Source organism: Alosa sapidissima, chromosome 19 (assembly GCF_018492685.1).
Source record: "Alosa sapidissima isolate fAloSap1 chromosome 19, fAloSap1.pri, whole genome shotgun sequence".
Lineage (NCBI taxonomy): Eukaryota > Metazoa > Chordata > Actinopteri > Clupeiformes > Clupeidae > Alosa > Alosa sapidissima.
In genome coordinates this window covers 13224190-13241037 of record NC_055975.1, presented here as the reverse complement: position 1 = coordinate 13241037, position 16848 = coordinate 13224190, and the positions used below count along the sequence as shown (strand labels likewise).

General features: G+C 46.2%; 1 protein-coding gene across 1 annotated transcript; it reads left to right on the top strand.

Annotated features, from left to right (window-relative positions):
- The first annotated feature begins 11649 nt into the window (after positions 1–11649).
- On the top strand, positions 11650–16144 carry LOC121693610. Its single transcript, XM_042073153.1, has 4 exons — positions 11650–12904; positions 13037–13363; positions 13680–14021; positions 15465–16144. Exons 1-4 carry the CDS (start codon positions 11650–11652, stop codon positions 16142–16144), a joined length of 2604 nt encoding a protein of 867 aa, XP_041929087.1.
- Positions 16145–16848: the final 704 nt, after the last annotated feature.

Sequence of the window (16848 nt, the reverse complement as noted above, 5' to 3'; positions counted from 1 at the left end):
AGGCTACTCTTTTGATCCCGTGAGGGAATATGCAGAGGTGGAAAAAGTATGAAAATATTGTACTCAAGTAAAAGTACCAATACCTTGATGAAATATTATTCAAGTACAAGTTAAAATACCGATCTGAAAATGTACTAAAGTAAAAAGTAGTTCATTTAAAATGTACTTTTAGTAAAAGTTACTTAGTTACTTTTTTTTTTTTGGGGGGGGGGGGGGGGTGGTACCAGAACAACTAGTTTTACCAGAGACTTTCTAATGAGGAGATACAGCACTCAAAAAATCCTCCATAGTAATGCATGGGGTTAGTTTGTAACGCCAATATGGCAGTTGTCTACACATATCACAACCCTTCCACGGCAAAACGTCGACATGTGAATACATTGAGCCAATCATGTGGTGTGTTGTAAAATACATTGAGCCAATCAAGTGGTGTGCTGTGAAGACATCGTGCCAATCATCTGTTGTGATCTCGCTGCTGGAGCAAGATTGGTGTCGTGAAGCCTTACACACACGCATTTCTGCCGAAATAGATGCACGATAAGTGCCCAAAAAGTGTTGCAATATGGCCGCCGAGTGGAGGTACTTGCCTGATAAGGACGTTGAGAAATGGAGATCTATGTGAAAAATCACCGGAGTTCTCCTTTAAGTTTGAGCAGTAGTTGATTTTCAAAGTTAGTTGCACTCATCCTTGGGTCGCTTTGCAGTGAACAGTAATCCAACACAACTGAAAAGCCCCTCACAAGCAGGGCAGGCCAATGTTGAGTTGCAGAGTTTTTTTTATATTTGGAAATGAGCAGAAGGTTCAGCAGATTAAAGGGTGTCGAACTGGTGGGGGAAAGTGGGAAGTATAGGGCAATGGAGGAGAGGGCCCTTGAAAAGTGGAATACAGGGGGCACAACATTTTCACCAGGCATTAGTAATAACTCAGGTAATCCACACATAAAAAATCCAAACAACTCCATAAGTAGAGTCATGTGTAATGAAGTGGAATAACACAGGGAAAAAGTATTGAACACGCTAAGAAAAAGCACTAAGGCAAGGAAAGGGAAGGAACGAGCTGGAATCTGTAAGTAGTTAGAGAGTAGTAATTTGCACCTTTCTATCTGTGCAAATTAATATAAGCTTGGTTAGTAGCCTACATATTGATGGGCTATAAAAAGGTTTTTCATTACCAAGGTGTCACACAAGAAACATTTCATGATGGATAAAAGCAAAAAGCTCTCCCAAGACCTTTGCAACCTTATTGTTGCAAAACATATCAATGAAACTGGTTACAGATGCATTTCAAAACTTCAGAATCTTTCAGTAAGCAGCATGGGAGCCATTATCTGCAAGTGGAAGAAACATCACTGCATCATCAACCGGCCTTGCACAGGATCTCCTCGCAATATTTCTGACCAGGGAGTCAGAAGGATAGTCAATTCCAAGAGCCAAGGACCACTCGGAGAAGGCTCTAAAAAGACTTGAATTCAATTAAATTAAACAGTTCTGGAAGTAACTAAAGTTTAGGATTTACAAGAAGGACCCTTGGAATCTGTTTAGAACAATAGGCCAAAATCACACCTGATACTGCGACTAATACGTTTTGTCATACAGGAAATGTCTTGAAGCTGTCATTACAAACAAAGGCTTCCACAAAGTATTGAAGAAATTTCAGTAGGAACGTTCAATACTTGTTTTTCCTGTCATTCCACTTTATTACACATAACTCTTATGTTTGGATTTTTTATATGTGTGTTAATATAATGTGTGGTGAAAATTTCGAATATACTCACTGGAAGTTTAGGCACGATAGTCTGTCATTTTTAAAATCTGGGTCCCCAGAAAAAAGTTTGAGAAACACTGGTCTAAGGTCACTCTCACTCTCCCTTGCCAAAGAGCTAAATGGTTTAGTCCACCTGCACGATTCATAAGGTAGTCTATCTTTTGTTTATTTAGTTGAGCATCTCTAGTAGTGGACCGCTAATTGTTGTGCTGCTGGTGCAATGTCTTTCTCCAAGAAAGCCAAGTCAGGTTACTAAAAACAAAGGCCAAAACAGGAAAAAGAGAGACATCAAAATGAGGGGAAACAACTGCTAATAAACTTCTTTCCAAAGAAAGGTGAGCACAAACGTCAAAACACGAAATCCCATGGTGTTTGCTTGAATATCTCCGCAATCATTGGTGCTAAAACTAACTGAGACAACCCATTGGAATAGCGGAAAATACACTTTCATAGGTTAGGCTAATCTGATGCATCTCGTGATCCATCTCCATCTCCATCACTTTCAGAAAGAGAGGCGCCAGCTTGATTCATGTTCTGTTGTAGGCTACATGCTGATCATTATCACTAAGCTAATGGTTTAGGGCGCAATTATTTTTCTCTCCCTTTCTGTTTTCGTTAGTAACTTTTTTTTTTACTCAAGTAACGGATGGGATTTTTGATGTAGCGAAGTACAATACTTCACTCAAATGTAATCAAGTAAAATTTAAAATACCGATTTTATAAACTACTTAAAAAATACAAAATACACAGAAAAACTACTCAATACAGTAACGTGAGTAAATGTATTTCGTTACTTTCCACCTCTGGGAATATGTGTGCATGTACTTTATTTATGCATGTGTGCATGTGCATGTAGAATACATGGGGTTGCCTAGGACAGCTTCATTCGTCCCTCCAGCAATAGGTTGCATCCATTACAAACAAACAAGCAATGTAAAAGTCTAGGATTGGGGAGAGCACTTAGTATGCCTAGTCTAGTGCAAGCATGAAGTTGAACCGTTAGATGAAAAACACTCTTTAATAATAGCCTACAATAAATAAACCGCTAATGAAGTTTACTTTTGACCATCGCATTTATCGCCTGTAACTCCGTGATAAGGACCTAACAGGAAAGTATTTGGCTAAGCAATGAAGGTTAATATGTTCTATGTTTTGTCCACATGAGGCCTATGTCTAATCATTGTTGCACTTGAAGAAAACTGGAATGTTTAATTCGTCCTCCCTTTCAATCGTCCCGAGCGGTCGTTCTCTCTAACTTTATTCTCAAAATGTTGAGTTTAATGTCGACATGATATTTCAACTTTATTCTCGAAATGTCGAGTTTAATGTCGACATGGCGACTTTAAAGTCGACACGTCGAGATTAAAGTCGACATTACATTTCAACTTTATTCTCGAAATGTTGAGTTTAATGTCGACATGTCGAGTTTAATCTCGTCATGGCAAAAATATTTTTTTGTTCATGTGTGGCACTAATACTCCGTCGTATAAATATTGTAATGATCTGAGCCTAGCTGTTCATGACTGTGCTCCCATGATGCTGTGCAGTTTGTGTATGTGTGTAATGTTCATGTTCTAGGTGGGTTGACAACGTTGTATGTCCTGTCTGTTGTGTTTATGTTTGCAGCTGGGGCCTGTACTACGAAGGGAGCTTAACCTACCCAGATGTAACCCAGGGTTACTTTGTTAAACCAGGGTTGACAAAACCTGGTTATCTTAAGTGGTGTTAATCAGTACTACGACGCTGATTATGAAGTTGATTTGTTGAGCCGGGGTTAACCTAATTGGAGTTTGTGCGCGTTCACATAAAAGGGGCGGGTTGCAGCGCAAGTCACTTTCAATGATGACGCGATCACCTTATTTTACGGATGAATTATTATGACAAGTTATGAGGAATTAAAACCCACTCTACGACAAAAATCAAATACGTCGGCAGTGAACAAAGCAAGGCTGTTGGCAACGTATTGCAGATCGGGTAGCCTAAATGCCTAAAAGTAAAGTTTTATTCCCACATGTTCTTCAAATATGTGTTACGGAGGATTAGTAGCTTGTGGAATGTCTGAAATGAGTTGAAATAATTAAATAGCCTATTTTGAGTTCATAGAAAGGCCTACAGATGCAACCAGTAATAAGGATAATTGAATGTAACCTCCATTGACTGATTTAGTGTATGCCTAATCCTGTGAACATTTCAGATGCAACACCATTGCAAAACGCACATGGCAGCAGGTGAAAATGAAAAACAAAAACATTATTCAGAATAGTAGGTTTATATAGTTATAGCTTGCATTCATATTTCTTAATTATGAAAACATGTAGGCCTAGCTTATAGCCTTCACTTGGCCTCTGTTTTACAGCTAACAAGAAAAAGGTGTCTTTAAACAGTACTGTAGGAGGAAAGGCACCAGCGTGTTTTACAGTAGCAGAAGAGTTGGCCATCGCAAATAATAGTGGAAGGCCGATTATGGAGGGGGTTGAGGGAGGCATTCGGTCGGATTCTGGTGTTGTGGAAATGTGTAGCCTTTATGTGCAAGGTACAGTAATATGACATTCAATTCAACAAGTTTGTTAAAATTGTGATTTTAATTTATTAGGCCTACTGTAGGCTATGTCCGATTTATTTTAGGCTATTCTTGCTCAGATTTTCAGCATAGCCTACTGTAGGCCTATGTCCGATTTATTTTCGGACATACAGTATTCTTGCATCACCGATGGAATACATGAATGTCCACGTACGGGCATTGCTATGAGACGTCTTCCTAGATCATCTGACAAAGATAACGAATTCCCTTGGCTGACAAAATATATATCTTCATAGAGAATATCTATATAGGCTATATATATTTTCTGGCGGTCTCTAAAACCCCTCGCCCTGCGAAGAGAGTCCCTCGCGATTTGCGCTCCAATGTCGTATGGATCATCCAGGTACGCCGACATGTCTCGGGAGAAATTGTTAGTGGAGGGGTGGTACTTATAAAGGGTGTGGTTAACGGAAACCTCGGGTTAACCAAGAACATAACCTGGTCGGAGCAGGTTTGACATGCAGCGTAAATTGCCATGGCAGCATACCTCGGTTAAAACCTATCCACCTTTCGTAGTACGGTTTAATCGGGAAGTTACGCCACACGTGATCAAGTTACTCTCGAAGTTACCCAGATAAGCCAGTAACCCCGCTTCGTAGTACAGGCCCCTGGTTACATTGTTCATAACTAGGGTTGATTGGTGTGTGTTTTAGATACAGCCTAATTAAAGCTTGAGTAATTACTACAATTACTGAATATGTGTAAAGAATTAATATCTTAAGGAATAAGTTAGAAAATATAAGGATTTTAGAATGTTAGTAAATGGGGAAGTTCATGTCTGTGAGTAGATGTTTACATCACGTGAGGGAACTAGGAAGTGACCGGCTGTGGGGAAGGAGACACGTGTAAAAAAATGAGTCGGAATTAAACGGAACTGTTCTTGAGCATATCCATCTCTTTCTTGTGTCTATAAAGTGAGGAATCCACCTGTAGATGAACCCAGGAGTCAGGATTTAGTTTACACTAAGATAGATGTTTAGTGCTGGAGCATAAGGGCCAGGGGCCTGTACTACGAAGGGAGCTTAACCTACCCAGATGTAACCCAGGGTTACTTTGTTAAACCAGGGTTGACAAAACCTGGTTATCTTAAGTGGTGTTAATCGGTACTACGACGCTGATTATGAAGTTGATTTGTTGAGCCGGGGTTAACCTGTGCGCGTTCACATAAAAGGGGCGGGTTGCAGCGCAAGTCACCACTTTCAATGATGACGCGATCACCTTATTTTACGGATGAGGAATGCACAATTATTATGACAAGTTATGAGGAATTAAAACCCACTCTACGACAAAAATCAAATACGTCGGCAGTGAGAAAAGCAAGGCTGTTGGCAACGTATTACAGATCGGGTAGCCTAAATGCCTAAAAGTAAAGTTTTATTCCCACATGTTCTTCAAATATGTGTTACGGAGGATTAGTTGTGTTACGGAATGTCTGAAATGAGTTGAAATAATTAAATAGCCTAATTTGAATTCATAGAAAGGCCTACAGATGCAACCCAATTTAGAAGTGGGCATATCGATTACAGTAATAAGGATAATTGAATGTTTAAGTAGCCCCCATTGACTGATTTAGTGTATGCCTAATCCTGTGAACATTTCAGATGCAACACCATTGCCAAACGCACATGGCAGCAGGTGAAAATGAAACACAAAAACATTATTCAGAATAGTAGGCTTATATAGTTATAGCTTGCATTAATATTTCTTAATTATGAAAACATGTAGGCCTAGCTTATAGCCTTCACTTGGCCTCTGTTTTACAGCTAACAAGAAACAGGTGTCTTCGAACACTACTGTAGGAGGAAAGGCACCAGAGTGTTTTACAGTAGCAGAGGAGTTGGCCATCGCAAATAATAGCGGAAGGTCGATTATGGAGGGGGTTGAGGGAGGCATTCTGTCGGATTCTGGTGCTGTGGAAATGTGTAGCCTTTATGTGCAGGGTACAGTAATATGACATCCAATTCAAAAAGTTTGTCAAAATGGTGATTTTTATTTATTAGGCCTACTGTAGGCTATGTCCGATTTATTTTAGGCTATTCTTGCTCAGATGTTCAGCATACTGTAGGCCTATGTCCGATTTATTTTAGGACATACAGTATTCTTGCATCACCGATTGAATACATGAATGTTCACGTACGGGCATTGCTATGAGACGTCTTCCTAGATCATCTGACAAAGATAACGAATTCCCTCGGCTGACAATCTATATCTTCATAGAGAATATCGTCCGGGTAGGCTATATATATTTTCTGGCGGTCTCTAAAACCCCTCACCCTGCGAAGAGAGTCCCTCACGATTTGCGCTCCAATGTCGTATGGATCATCCAGGTACGCCGACATGTCTCGGGAGAAATTGTTAGTGGAGGGGTGGTACTTATAAAGGGTGTGGTTAACAGAAACCTCGGGTTAACCAAGAACATAACCTGGTCGGAGCAGGTTTGAGATGCAGCGTAAATTGCCATGGCAGCATACCTCGGTTAAAACCTATCCACCTTTCGTAGTACGGGTTAATCGGGAAGTTACGCCACACGTGATCAAGTTACTCTCGAAGTTACCCAGATAAGCCAGAAACCCCGCTTCGTAGTACAGGCCCCTGGTCTGGTCCGGAATTATGTGTGTGTGTTTTGGTGCATAACCAATAAAAAACATTCTGAGACAACCTTGCAGTTTGTTACATTGGTGTCAGAAGTGGGATGTCGACCCCTACTGGACGGGAGGAGAAAGCTGCAACCGATATCCCGGCGATGATGAGTTTCCTGCCAAGGCGACTCTTCGACAGCGCGCTCGCCCATGGCCACCTGCTGGGCCCAGCAGACGGAGCCAGCCTGCAGCGTGACCGTAACGAAGAAGCCCGCCCCAGGCCACAGGAGGAGACGAACCGGGCTGATGGCAGCAGGACGTCTTCCAACTAGTTCCACCACAGCCTCAATTTCACTGCTCCTCAAGCCCAATAAGGACCCAACATTGCCATCCAGCTACCGACCAATTTCTCTCCTCAATGTGGACAATAAGATAATCGCAAAAATGCTAGCACACAGATTAGCAGAGGTCACCCCATCCATTATCCACCCAGACCAAACAGGCTTCATTAAAGGTAGAATTTCATCCACCAACACCCGCAGACTGTTAAATATAATGTATCACTCTACAAATTTTCAAGATAATACCATCATAGCAACTCTGGACGCAGAAAAAGCTTTTGATAGGGTGAACTGGAATTTCCTGTTTTCCACATTAGGGAGGTTTGGCTTCGGGGAGTCGTTCATTAACTGGATTAAACTTCTATATACCTCTCCTTCAGCCACAGTAATCACCAATGGACTAACATCACAAAGTTTCACTCTTCACCGGGGAACTAGACAGGGGTGCCCACTCTCCCCCTCACTATTTACAATCTTCATTGAACCCCTAGCAGCTGCCATCCGTCAGAACCCCCTCATCAAAGGTGTCCAGACTCCATATATGCATCACAAAATCAGCCTTTATGCTGACGACATTCTTCTCTTTCTTCAAGACCCCACAACATCAGTAGAAGAAACCATCAAACTCATTGACACATTCTCTAAAATTTCTGAATACTCAATCAATTGGAATAAATCTGCAGTTCTCCCATTACATCCCAACAGCTGGGATGTGACAGCCAACTCTTCACCTATCCCACTCTGCACTAACTATATCACTTACTTAGGGATAAAAGTCTCCCCCAGGCTGTCAGACTTATTTAGCCTAAATTATTCCCCTCTACTCACTTCAATAGATGATGACCTTCAACGCTGGAAGAACCTCCCATTATCCATCATGGGCAGAATCTCAGTAATCAAAATGACAATACTGCCCAAAATAAACTATCTATTCTCTATGATTCCAACCCAGCCCACCACCCTCTGGTTTAAGTCTCTCGATTCACTAATCACTAAATTCTACTGGAAAGATAAGACCCCAAGGATCAAACTAGCCACTCTCCAAAAACCAAAAGCAATGGGAGGACTAGAGGCCCCACACTTCCAGCACTATGCCCTGGCCAACCAGCTCCACTTCATCCACAAATGGCTACACCCCACCCCCTCAGACAACACCTGGTTAGACCTAGAACAAACAATCTGTAAAGAAATTAAAATCTCAGATCTCCCTTTCTGCAGTCAGTCGGTCAAAAAACATCCATCCTTCAAAGCCCCAACAATTTCAGCTACTCTGACAGCCTGGTGGAGATTCTACCACATCACTGATTCACCTATAGCACCATCAATTCGCACCCCGATTTGGAATAACCCAGATTTCACCGTCAATAAAAAAACACTTAACTTTCACACATGGATGGGAAAGGGCATCACTCACCTTCAACACATTCTTCAAGACAATAATCTGGCCTCATTTTCCTGTTTGGTCCAGAAGCACGGCATCGAGAGTAAACACTTCTTACAATACCTGCAAATTAAATCATCTATCCTAGGAAAAATTAACATCCAGACAGCTAACCTTGACATTCCCCCACCAATCTCAGAGCTGCTTAATATTCCCTCTCCCAAAAAAATACTCTCCCAAATTTACAAAATTATATCTCGTTCAGAAAAAACAATTGGCCTGCCATATCACAAATGGGAATCAGACTTATCAATTACTCCCGGTGCCGACTTCTGGACCAAAATGTGCAAAAACATCTACCTCATGACAAAGAATAGTAATCTACAACTAATACAATACAAGGTTCTTCACAGATTCCACTTCACTGCACATAAATTGGCTAAAATGGGGTTTGGCTCGGATCTTTGCACTCACTGCACACAAAATAACCCAGATACATACATTCATGCGGTTTGGCATTGCACTCCAATCAACCACTTCTGGGTGAGTGTCACAAAATCTCTCTCTTCCATCTTTGGCTGTCACATCCCAGCATCCCCTTCCTTATGCATACTTGGTGATACATCCACAGTCAATTTAAGCAACTCCTGCAATAAAACACTGCTGGTAGCGCTGACTATCGCCAAGAAAACAATCCTCATGAACTGGAAATCTAAGAAAAAAGCTCACATCACTCATTGGAAAAACTTGTTAACAGACTATATATCATTAGAAAACCTATCAACTACAAACTTAATCAATACTCAGGATACAACCTCTCCTTGGTACCCCTTTATCACCTACTTACAGTCCTGACCCTCTTTGCCTGAGTTCCATCTCCACACGATCATAACACACTTCATCAACAGATACACATATCATCGAACACTAGGCAGGGGAGGGTAGCTGGAACTATTATTGTTATTGTTATTATTATTATTATTATTGTTATTATTATTATTATTATTATTATCATTATTATTATTAGTAATATAAATAGCATCCCCTTCTTTCCCTCTGCATGCCTCACTTATTTTAATGCACACATTGAGGAGGCATACATCTTACACAGGGTAAGTGTGGTGTGCATGGGGAAATCCTGACAGATATTCACCATGCATGCCCACTTCTTTTAATGCTACACTCCAGATAGACCCCTCAACCTAGCCATTCACATACTGTACATATTTAGGTCAAGAGTGGCGTGTTGGGTGAAGGTCTGGGGGCGAGGTGTGGTTGGTCGTGGTAGTGGGGGATGTGTGCATATGCTGGGGGCCTGGGGCGATGGGTGGCACGCAGGTCCTCCCCTCTGTCAGCTCGTCGCAGTATAACTGCAGGGGCTGGGTGGAACTGTGGCCATTAATGGGTGCCCAGGTTGGCAATCAGTCAGGCAATCAACCAGGCAATCAGTTATTCCTATCATTATACTTATCATTAATAGAATAATTACAACTCCTCTCCTCTGAAACCCTCCCTCTCTATGTTCCAGCTTCTCTCCTCCTGGCCCAACAGCAAGCCAGCCTTATACATATGCGCACACACACACACACACACACATACATCCTCACATACTCAATACCCCTCACCCCCCATCCCCACCCCCATCCCAACACCACCTCATTCACACTCTTAGAGCTACCATCCGCACCCCCCCCCCCCATCCCCCCTTCTTTTCATTCCGGTCATCAATTTCATCCCTGATAATCATATCTGTAATCATCCTGGACGCAAATCATCCTTAGCCTTTCTGTTATTAATGTTATGTTGTGTTATGTTTGTGGAAGCCAAGTCAATGTGATGTCTTGTTAAGTTACAGTATGTGTTTATGTAATGTACGTCTGTTTGTCGTATGTAGTATTCATGTGCATGTCGTAGTGTTGCATTTTCTGTAATGTCAATGATGTTTGCAAATAAAAAAAATAAAAATAAAAAAAGAGACTCTTAATCGTTGAACTTTAATAAATTCCTTGTTTTAAACTAAAAAAAAAAAAAAAAGCATCCCGCCACTGGAACCCGCTCCACACGGGAGCGAGGGAAATCGTCCGGATGCTACCGGTGTGGCGAGCCGGGGCACATCACGAGGTACTGTCCCGCCCCAGCACCCCTCACGCGCGTGCCCCAGTCAAACTAGAGGGAGGTGGCACAGCGGGAGGGATGCCACCTTCAAGTTTCACTACCTCCCTGGCTATGGACTGCATACGGCTGGGCCGGCTCGGCCAAACAAGAGGACTCTATGTGGACTGTATGCTAGACGGGACTCGGTGTCGCGCCTTGATCGATACTGGCTCCACCATCTCGCTGGTGCGCCCCGGTCTCTTACCCGGCACGCTGGTAGCCAGACCCAGAGGCTGGGAAGAGACAAAAACATGCATCACCACAGTTACCGGAGAGGGAGCGGAACTGTATGGACAAAAAGTGGTGTGTGTGTACGAGCCGCCAGCTTTGGTTGGCTAGCATTCAGGATGATTGCCTTCTCGGCCTGGACGTGCTAGAGAAATGGGGGACGAAGAACCCTCCAACCCGCTCCACACAAGCCCGCAGAAAGCAAAGTCGCAAAGAGTGCTCGCCATCCAAGACTCCGCCCCTCCCCACACAAGCCCGCGAAACTCAAGCCCGCGAAAACAACAGGTCTCATCCAGGTCCGCTTGCTGAGTCTGCCACTGCTCAGTTCACGCCCACTAGAGAGGAGACAGGAGAGCGGGTTGAGCAATCACCACTCTCCGCTCAGAGAGCGCGGCCCTCTGTAGAGACAAAGCAAGCCGTAAATGAACTCTGCACTCGTAGCTGTGAGGTACTGAACTAGCAGCGTATACCGACATCTTCGCCGCAAGAGATGAGGACTGCACCCGAACGAGCCTGGTCCAACACGATATCGACACCGGAAATGCCCAGCCCATCAGAATTCAACCTCATCGCTTACCGTTCGCCAAACAAGACAAGCAGCTGAAGAAAAGATAAAGGAGATGGCCGCGGCAGGAGTAATAGAGCCAAGCAGTAGTCCCTGGGCTGCGCCAGCTATACTCGTCCGGAAGAAGGACGGCTCGTGGCGGTTCTGTGTTGAATACAGGCGCCTCAACCAGGTAACCCGGAAAGACTCCTACCCGCTCCCCCGCATTGACGATGCGCTGGACAGCATTGCCGGCTCCTGCTGGTTTAGCTCGCTGGACTTGCGTAGTGGCTACTGGCAGATTGAGCTAGCCCCGGAAGCTCGGCCGAAGACAGCGTTCACCATCGGGCAAGGGCTGTGGCAGTTCCGGGTACTTCATTTCGGCCTATGCAACGGGCCAGCGAACTTCGAGCGGCTGATGGAGCGTGTCCTGGCGGGCATTCCACGAACATGCTGCGTAATTTACCTGGACGACATCATGTGTCATGCAACGGACTTCACCGGTGCCATAGGACATCTGGAGAAGGTGTTCGACGCCATACGAGGTGCTGGGCTCAAACTGCACCCGAAAAAGTGCCACCTGTTCCGGAGGCAAACCGGGTTCCTGGGCCATGTCGTGGGGGCTGCCGGAGTGGCCACCGACCCAGCTAAGGTGGAGACAGTGAGACGTTGGCCTGTTCCACGCGACGGTGCTGAGCTGCGGAGCTTCCTGGGCCTGGCGTCATATTACCGGCGCTTCATTCGGGACTTTGCTACAGTCGCCAGCCCGCTGCATCGATTGACGCACAAAGGCCAGCTCTTTGAGTGGACACGGGAGTGCGACGCGGCATTCCGGCGGCTGCAGAGGGCGCTATATGAGGCCCCAGTGCTCGCTTTCCCTGACCCTCGACTGCCGTTTATCCTGGACACCGACGCCAGCGACGTGGGCGTCGGCGCCGTCCTCTCACAAGCAGGCGAGCAGGGCGAGCAAGTGGTCGCATACTTCAGCCGCTCACTGGACCGAGCGGAGAAGAATTACTGCATGACCCGCAGAGAACTGTTGGCTGTGGTGGCAGTGCGCCATTTCCGAACCTACCTCTACGGCAAACGGTTCCTGCTGAGAACGGACCACGCGTCGCTCACTTTGCTGCTGAACTTCAAAGAACCAGAGGGCCAGATGGCTCGCTGGTTAGAGGCACTCCAGGACTACGACATGGAGATTCGACACCGGGCGGGTCGCCTTCACGGCAACGCGGACGCCCTGTCCAGGCGTCCGTGTGCAGCAGACCAGTGCCAACACTGCCACCGGAGGGAGGAGAGGAGCCTGGCCGTGGCCCAACCGGAGCCCGCTCGTCGGACAGGCTGCATCACCGCTGGCAGAGAGAGAGAGAGTCGCTGTTTTCAACGCTCGCCAGCGTCGCGCCAACGAGAGGGTCAACGCTCGCCAACAGCACGCCAGTGAGGGAGCCAACGCTCGTCAGCAGCACGCCAGCAGCACGCCAGCGAGAGACTCAACGCTCGCCAGCGCCGCGCCATCAAGAGAGCCACCGCTCGCCAGCTTCACGCCAGCGAGAGGGTCAACGCTCGCCAGCAGCACCCTGAGGTCGTCTCGCCTCCTTCCGTTACCAGCTACAGTGATCGAGAGACCGGAGACAACGCACCGCAGCCCCACGCCACAACGCAGCACTGCAGAGTGGCAGCTGGGGCCACAGACGCGCAGTCGCCGGTGGACGTGATGTCAAGGGAGGAGATCTGGAAGGCGCAATCGGAGGACGCCACACTCGGCCGAGTGTGGTCATGGATCGAAGCCGGTCAGCGACCGCCATGGACTGACGTATCAGCACTCGATCCAGAGACCAAAGCAATTTATTCACAGTGGCCGGGATTAGTAGCACGTCAAGGACTGTTGTATAGACACTGGCGAGCTCCCGATAGACAATCTGACATTTTCCAGTTGCTGGTTCCTGCTGGATTACGAGCCTGTTTACTGGAACATGTGCATGGGGCAGTGGGGGCGGCTCATTTCGGCATTGCGAAGACTCTTCGTCGGCTGAGAAGCCACTTCTATTGGCCCGGGATGCAGGCTGGACGTTGAACTGCATGTTCACTGTTGTGACGCCTGCACAGCGAAGAAGGGCCCCACGCGACGCTGGCACGCTCTGCTGCAGCAATATGCAGTCGGGGCTCCCATGGAGCGGGTAGCCGTCGATGTCATGGGCCCACTGCCAGTCACAGAGTGGGGAAATCGCTACGTGCTCGTGGCCATGGACTATTTCACTAAGTGGCCGGAGGCGTATGCGGTGCCAGATCAGAGCGCCCACACGACAGCGGACAGACTGGTCACTGAGATGTTCTGCCGGTTCGGGGCACCGGAAGAGCTCCACAGCGACCAAGGGCGGAATTTCAAGGCGGAGGTGTTTGAACGAGAACGACACCTCTGCATCCACAAAGCGACGGGCTGGTCGAACGGTTTAACCGGACGCTAGCAGTGCAGCTGGCCATATTGGCCGACCGCCAACAAAAGGACTGGGACTTATGTCACAGTCAGGAGGGGTTTATGGTCATGAATGTTGGGTTTTGGGGGTTTTCCATGTATAAATGTCTGATGCTGGTCGAAAATGCTTATTTGTGCACAATGAACAATTCCCTGTGATGGACGTTTTCCTGCTTTCTCATGTGGAACACTGTGATTGGTGGATGGACTAATTGGACTGGGGTGTGTGAGTGTTTGCGATTGGGAGAATGGGGAGCTAAATCCTTTTTATAGGGAAAGGGGAGGTTGTAGTGATAACGGGGGGAACCCAGGGCTGGCCTGATGACGCGACCCCGAAGCAACAGCTGATGCGAGGTGGACTGCTGGATGACTGACCGCTGACGGGTTGATTAAGAGGACGCAAACTAGCGATCCATGAAGGAAAGTAACTTTTGCTTATCTGCTGTCTTGCTGTGTGAGTGGGCCATCGGTCATCTGTCTCAAGTTTTAAGAACTGTCCTTTTCCCGAGGGGTGCCGACTTCCTGGAGCTGTGCAGCCTGACTGAAGAGAGGAGACAGCTGTTATGCGCGATCGTACGTCTGCTAAAGGAAAGTAAAACAATCATCATTCTGTCTTAGTGTGGATGGGCCAGCTCAAGGTTTACGAAGTATTAAAACGTTGTTCTCTCCCCGAGGGGCGATTGCTGCGTGGAAGATCGCGCCTGCCGAGAAGGAAGTCTTCTGCGCGTTTTGGACAGCAGTCTGAGCGTGCCCTGACGTCACTGGCTGCAGGGAGGCGGACTCCATGGAGACAGCGCTGCTACACCACCCAGTGCATTGTGGGATTTGTTGTTTTCTTGGTCGGCGAGGAGGGTGCCGCCGACCAATGTTATTTCTCTGATCGGGGGCCAGCAATACGCGACAGCGGAGGGGGCGTGGACTGTGTCATGGTGAGCCCTCCCTACTTATAACTGCTTGGGCCTATTGCACAATTGTCTACCTGTGTGGCAATGAAGAAACAAACTGGACTGAAGTGATTTATTGTGTGCTTATTCCTATGTGGCTTTATTGGTGTTAAACTTATTGCTATGCAATTCTGAATGGTACATACTGGAGTGCTGTGAATAATATTGTGTTTCTACTAGTGCTAGCTGGTGTGTGTTGGTAATGCTATTCCCTTTGCTGTGAATGGGTGTGTGGGCTATTTTATCTTAAGAGAGTCCTGTGATGTTTTTCTGGTTGCTCAGAGTTAGGCTTCTAGTGGCTTAAACTGGTATTGCGGGCACTGTGTGGGTGATATCCTGGACTTTAACAGAGGGTGGGCTCGGGCCTGACACTGTGTACACTTAACATCTTCTGCCTGCTCTGCATGTATGCTTGCTGCTGCTCCCTTGTAATAAATAACTGTAAATTTATTCAGTGTGGTGGTTGTGTCTCAGAGAGGTTCGAATCTGCATTGTTAAGAGTGGCACGACACTTACACTTGCCCCTGGTGCTCTGGGCATATCGCACAGCGGTGCAAGAGTCAACGAAATGCACACCAGCAGCTCTGATGTTCGGGCAAGAGCTACGCACGCCGGTGGACTTGGTGTTCGGTTCGCCTCCGGAAGCGGAGATTGGAGGTAAGCCAGGGCTGGAATACTACAAGCAGCTACGTGAGAGACTGAAAGGAGTACACGAGTTGGCCAGGCAGGCTATGAGTGAAGCTGGAATATGTCAAAAGCGAGCTTACGATACGCGCTGTCGCGGCCAGGAGTTCCAGACCGGCGATAAAGTTTGGGTGTACTGCCCGGAGAGAAGGAAAGGCATTTCCCCGAAACTCACTAGCCAGTGGGTCGGGCCGTGCGATGTCTTAGAAAAGCTGTCTGATGTGGTCTATCGTGTGAGACTGATTAAGCGTCGGAGAGTTGTGGCTCTCCACCGTGATCGACTGGCCCAGTATCGACCCCAGGCTTCAGCTGAGGGTCGTGGAGACTTTGACACTGACTCTGTGGAACTTGGTGACAATGGAGCTGTGGCTCTAACACCGGTCACCGTGCAGCCTTCACCGGAAGTCACCGCCGCGACAGCGGGGCGCCCACAACGCCAGCGTCGCGTCCCAGCCAGGCTCATGGACTGACGTAGGGTAAGACTTGAGTCAAGGGGACATGGACTAAGTCTCGGGGGGCTGTGTAATGATCTGAGCCTAGCTGTTCATGACTGTGCTCCCATGATGCTGTGCAGTGTGTGTATGTGTGTAATGTTCATGTTATAAACCAGGTAGGTTGACAACGTTGTATGTCCTGTCTGTTGTGTTTATGTTTGCAGCTGGTTACATTGTTCATAACTAGGGTTGATTGGTGTGTGTTTTAGATACAGCCTAAGATAGATGTTTAGTGCTGGAGGATCAGGTCTGGCCTGGAATTATGTGTTTGTGTGTTTTGGTGCATAACCAATAAAAACCATTCTGAGACAACCTTGCAGTTTGTTACAATATGTTTGTTCTAGGGTTGTAAGCGATATATATATATATATATATATATATATATATATATATATATATATATATATATATATAATTAGTTGGCAGTGCAGGATAAGAAATAGAAGAGCCGTAGCTAGCCTATATATTAACAGGTTAAGTTTCCGATTTAGGAGCCTACTGCAACAAATGTTTTGTTTAAAACGGTAGGTAAGACTGCATGTTTTGGTGGCTAGCTGGGTAGTTGTATTCAAGGATTGACAGGCTAGAACAGTGGTTCTCAACCTTTTTTCAGTGATGTACCCCCTGTGAAATATTTTTTCAGCCAAGTACCCCCTAACCAGTGCAAAGCATTTTTAGTT

Bases quoted from the DNA above. Each gene is read 5' to 3' on its own strand.
- LOC121693610 (XM_042073153.1), top strand. From the start codon at position 11,650: ATGGCCGCGGCAGGAGTAATAGAGCCAAGCAGTAGTCCCTGGGCTGCG. The intron at 12,905-13,036 runs GTCGGACAGGCT...GCTCGTCAGCAG, and splicing joins GGCCCAACCGGAGCCCGCTC to CACGCCAGCAGCACGCCAGC. The intron at 13,364-13,679 runs GTCAGCGACCGC...ACGCCTGCACAG, and splicing joins GTGGTCATGGATCGAAGCCG to CGAAGAAGGGCCCCACGCGA.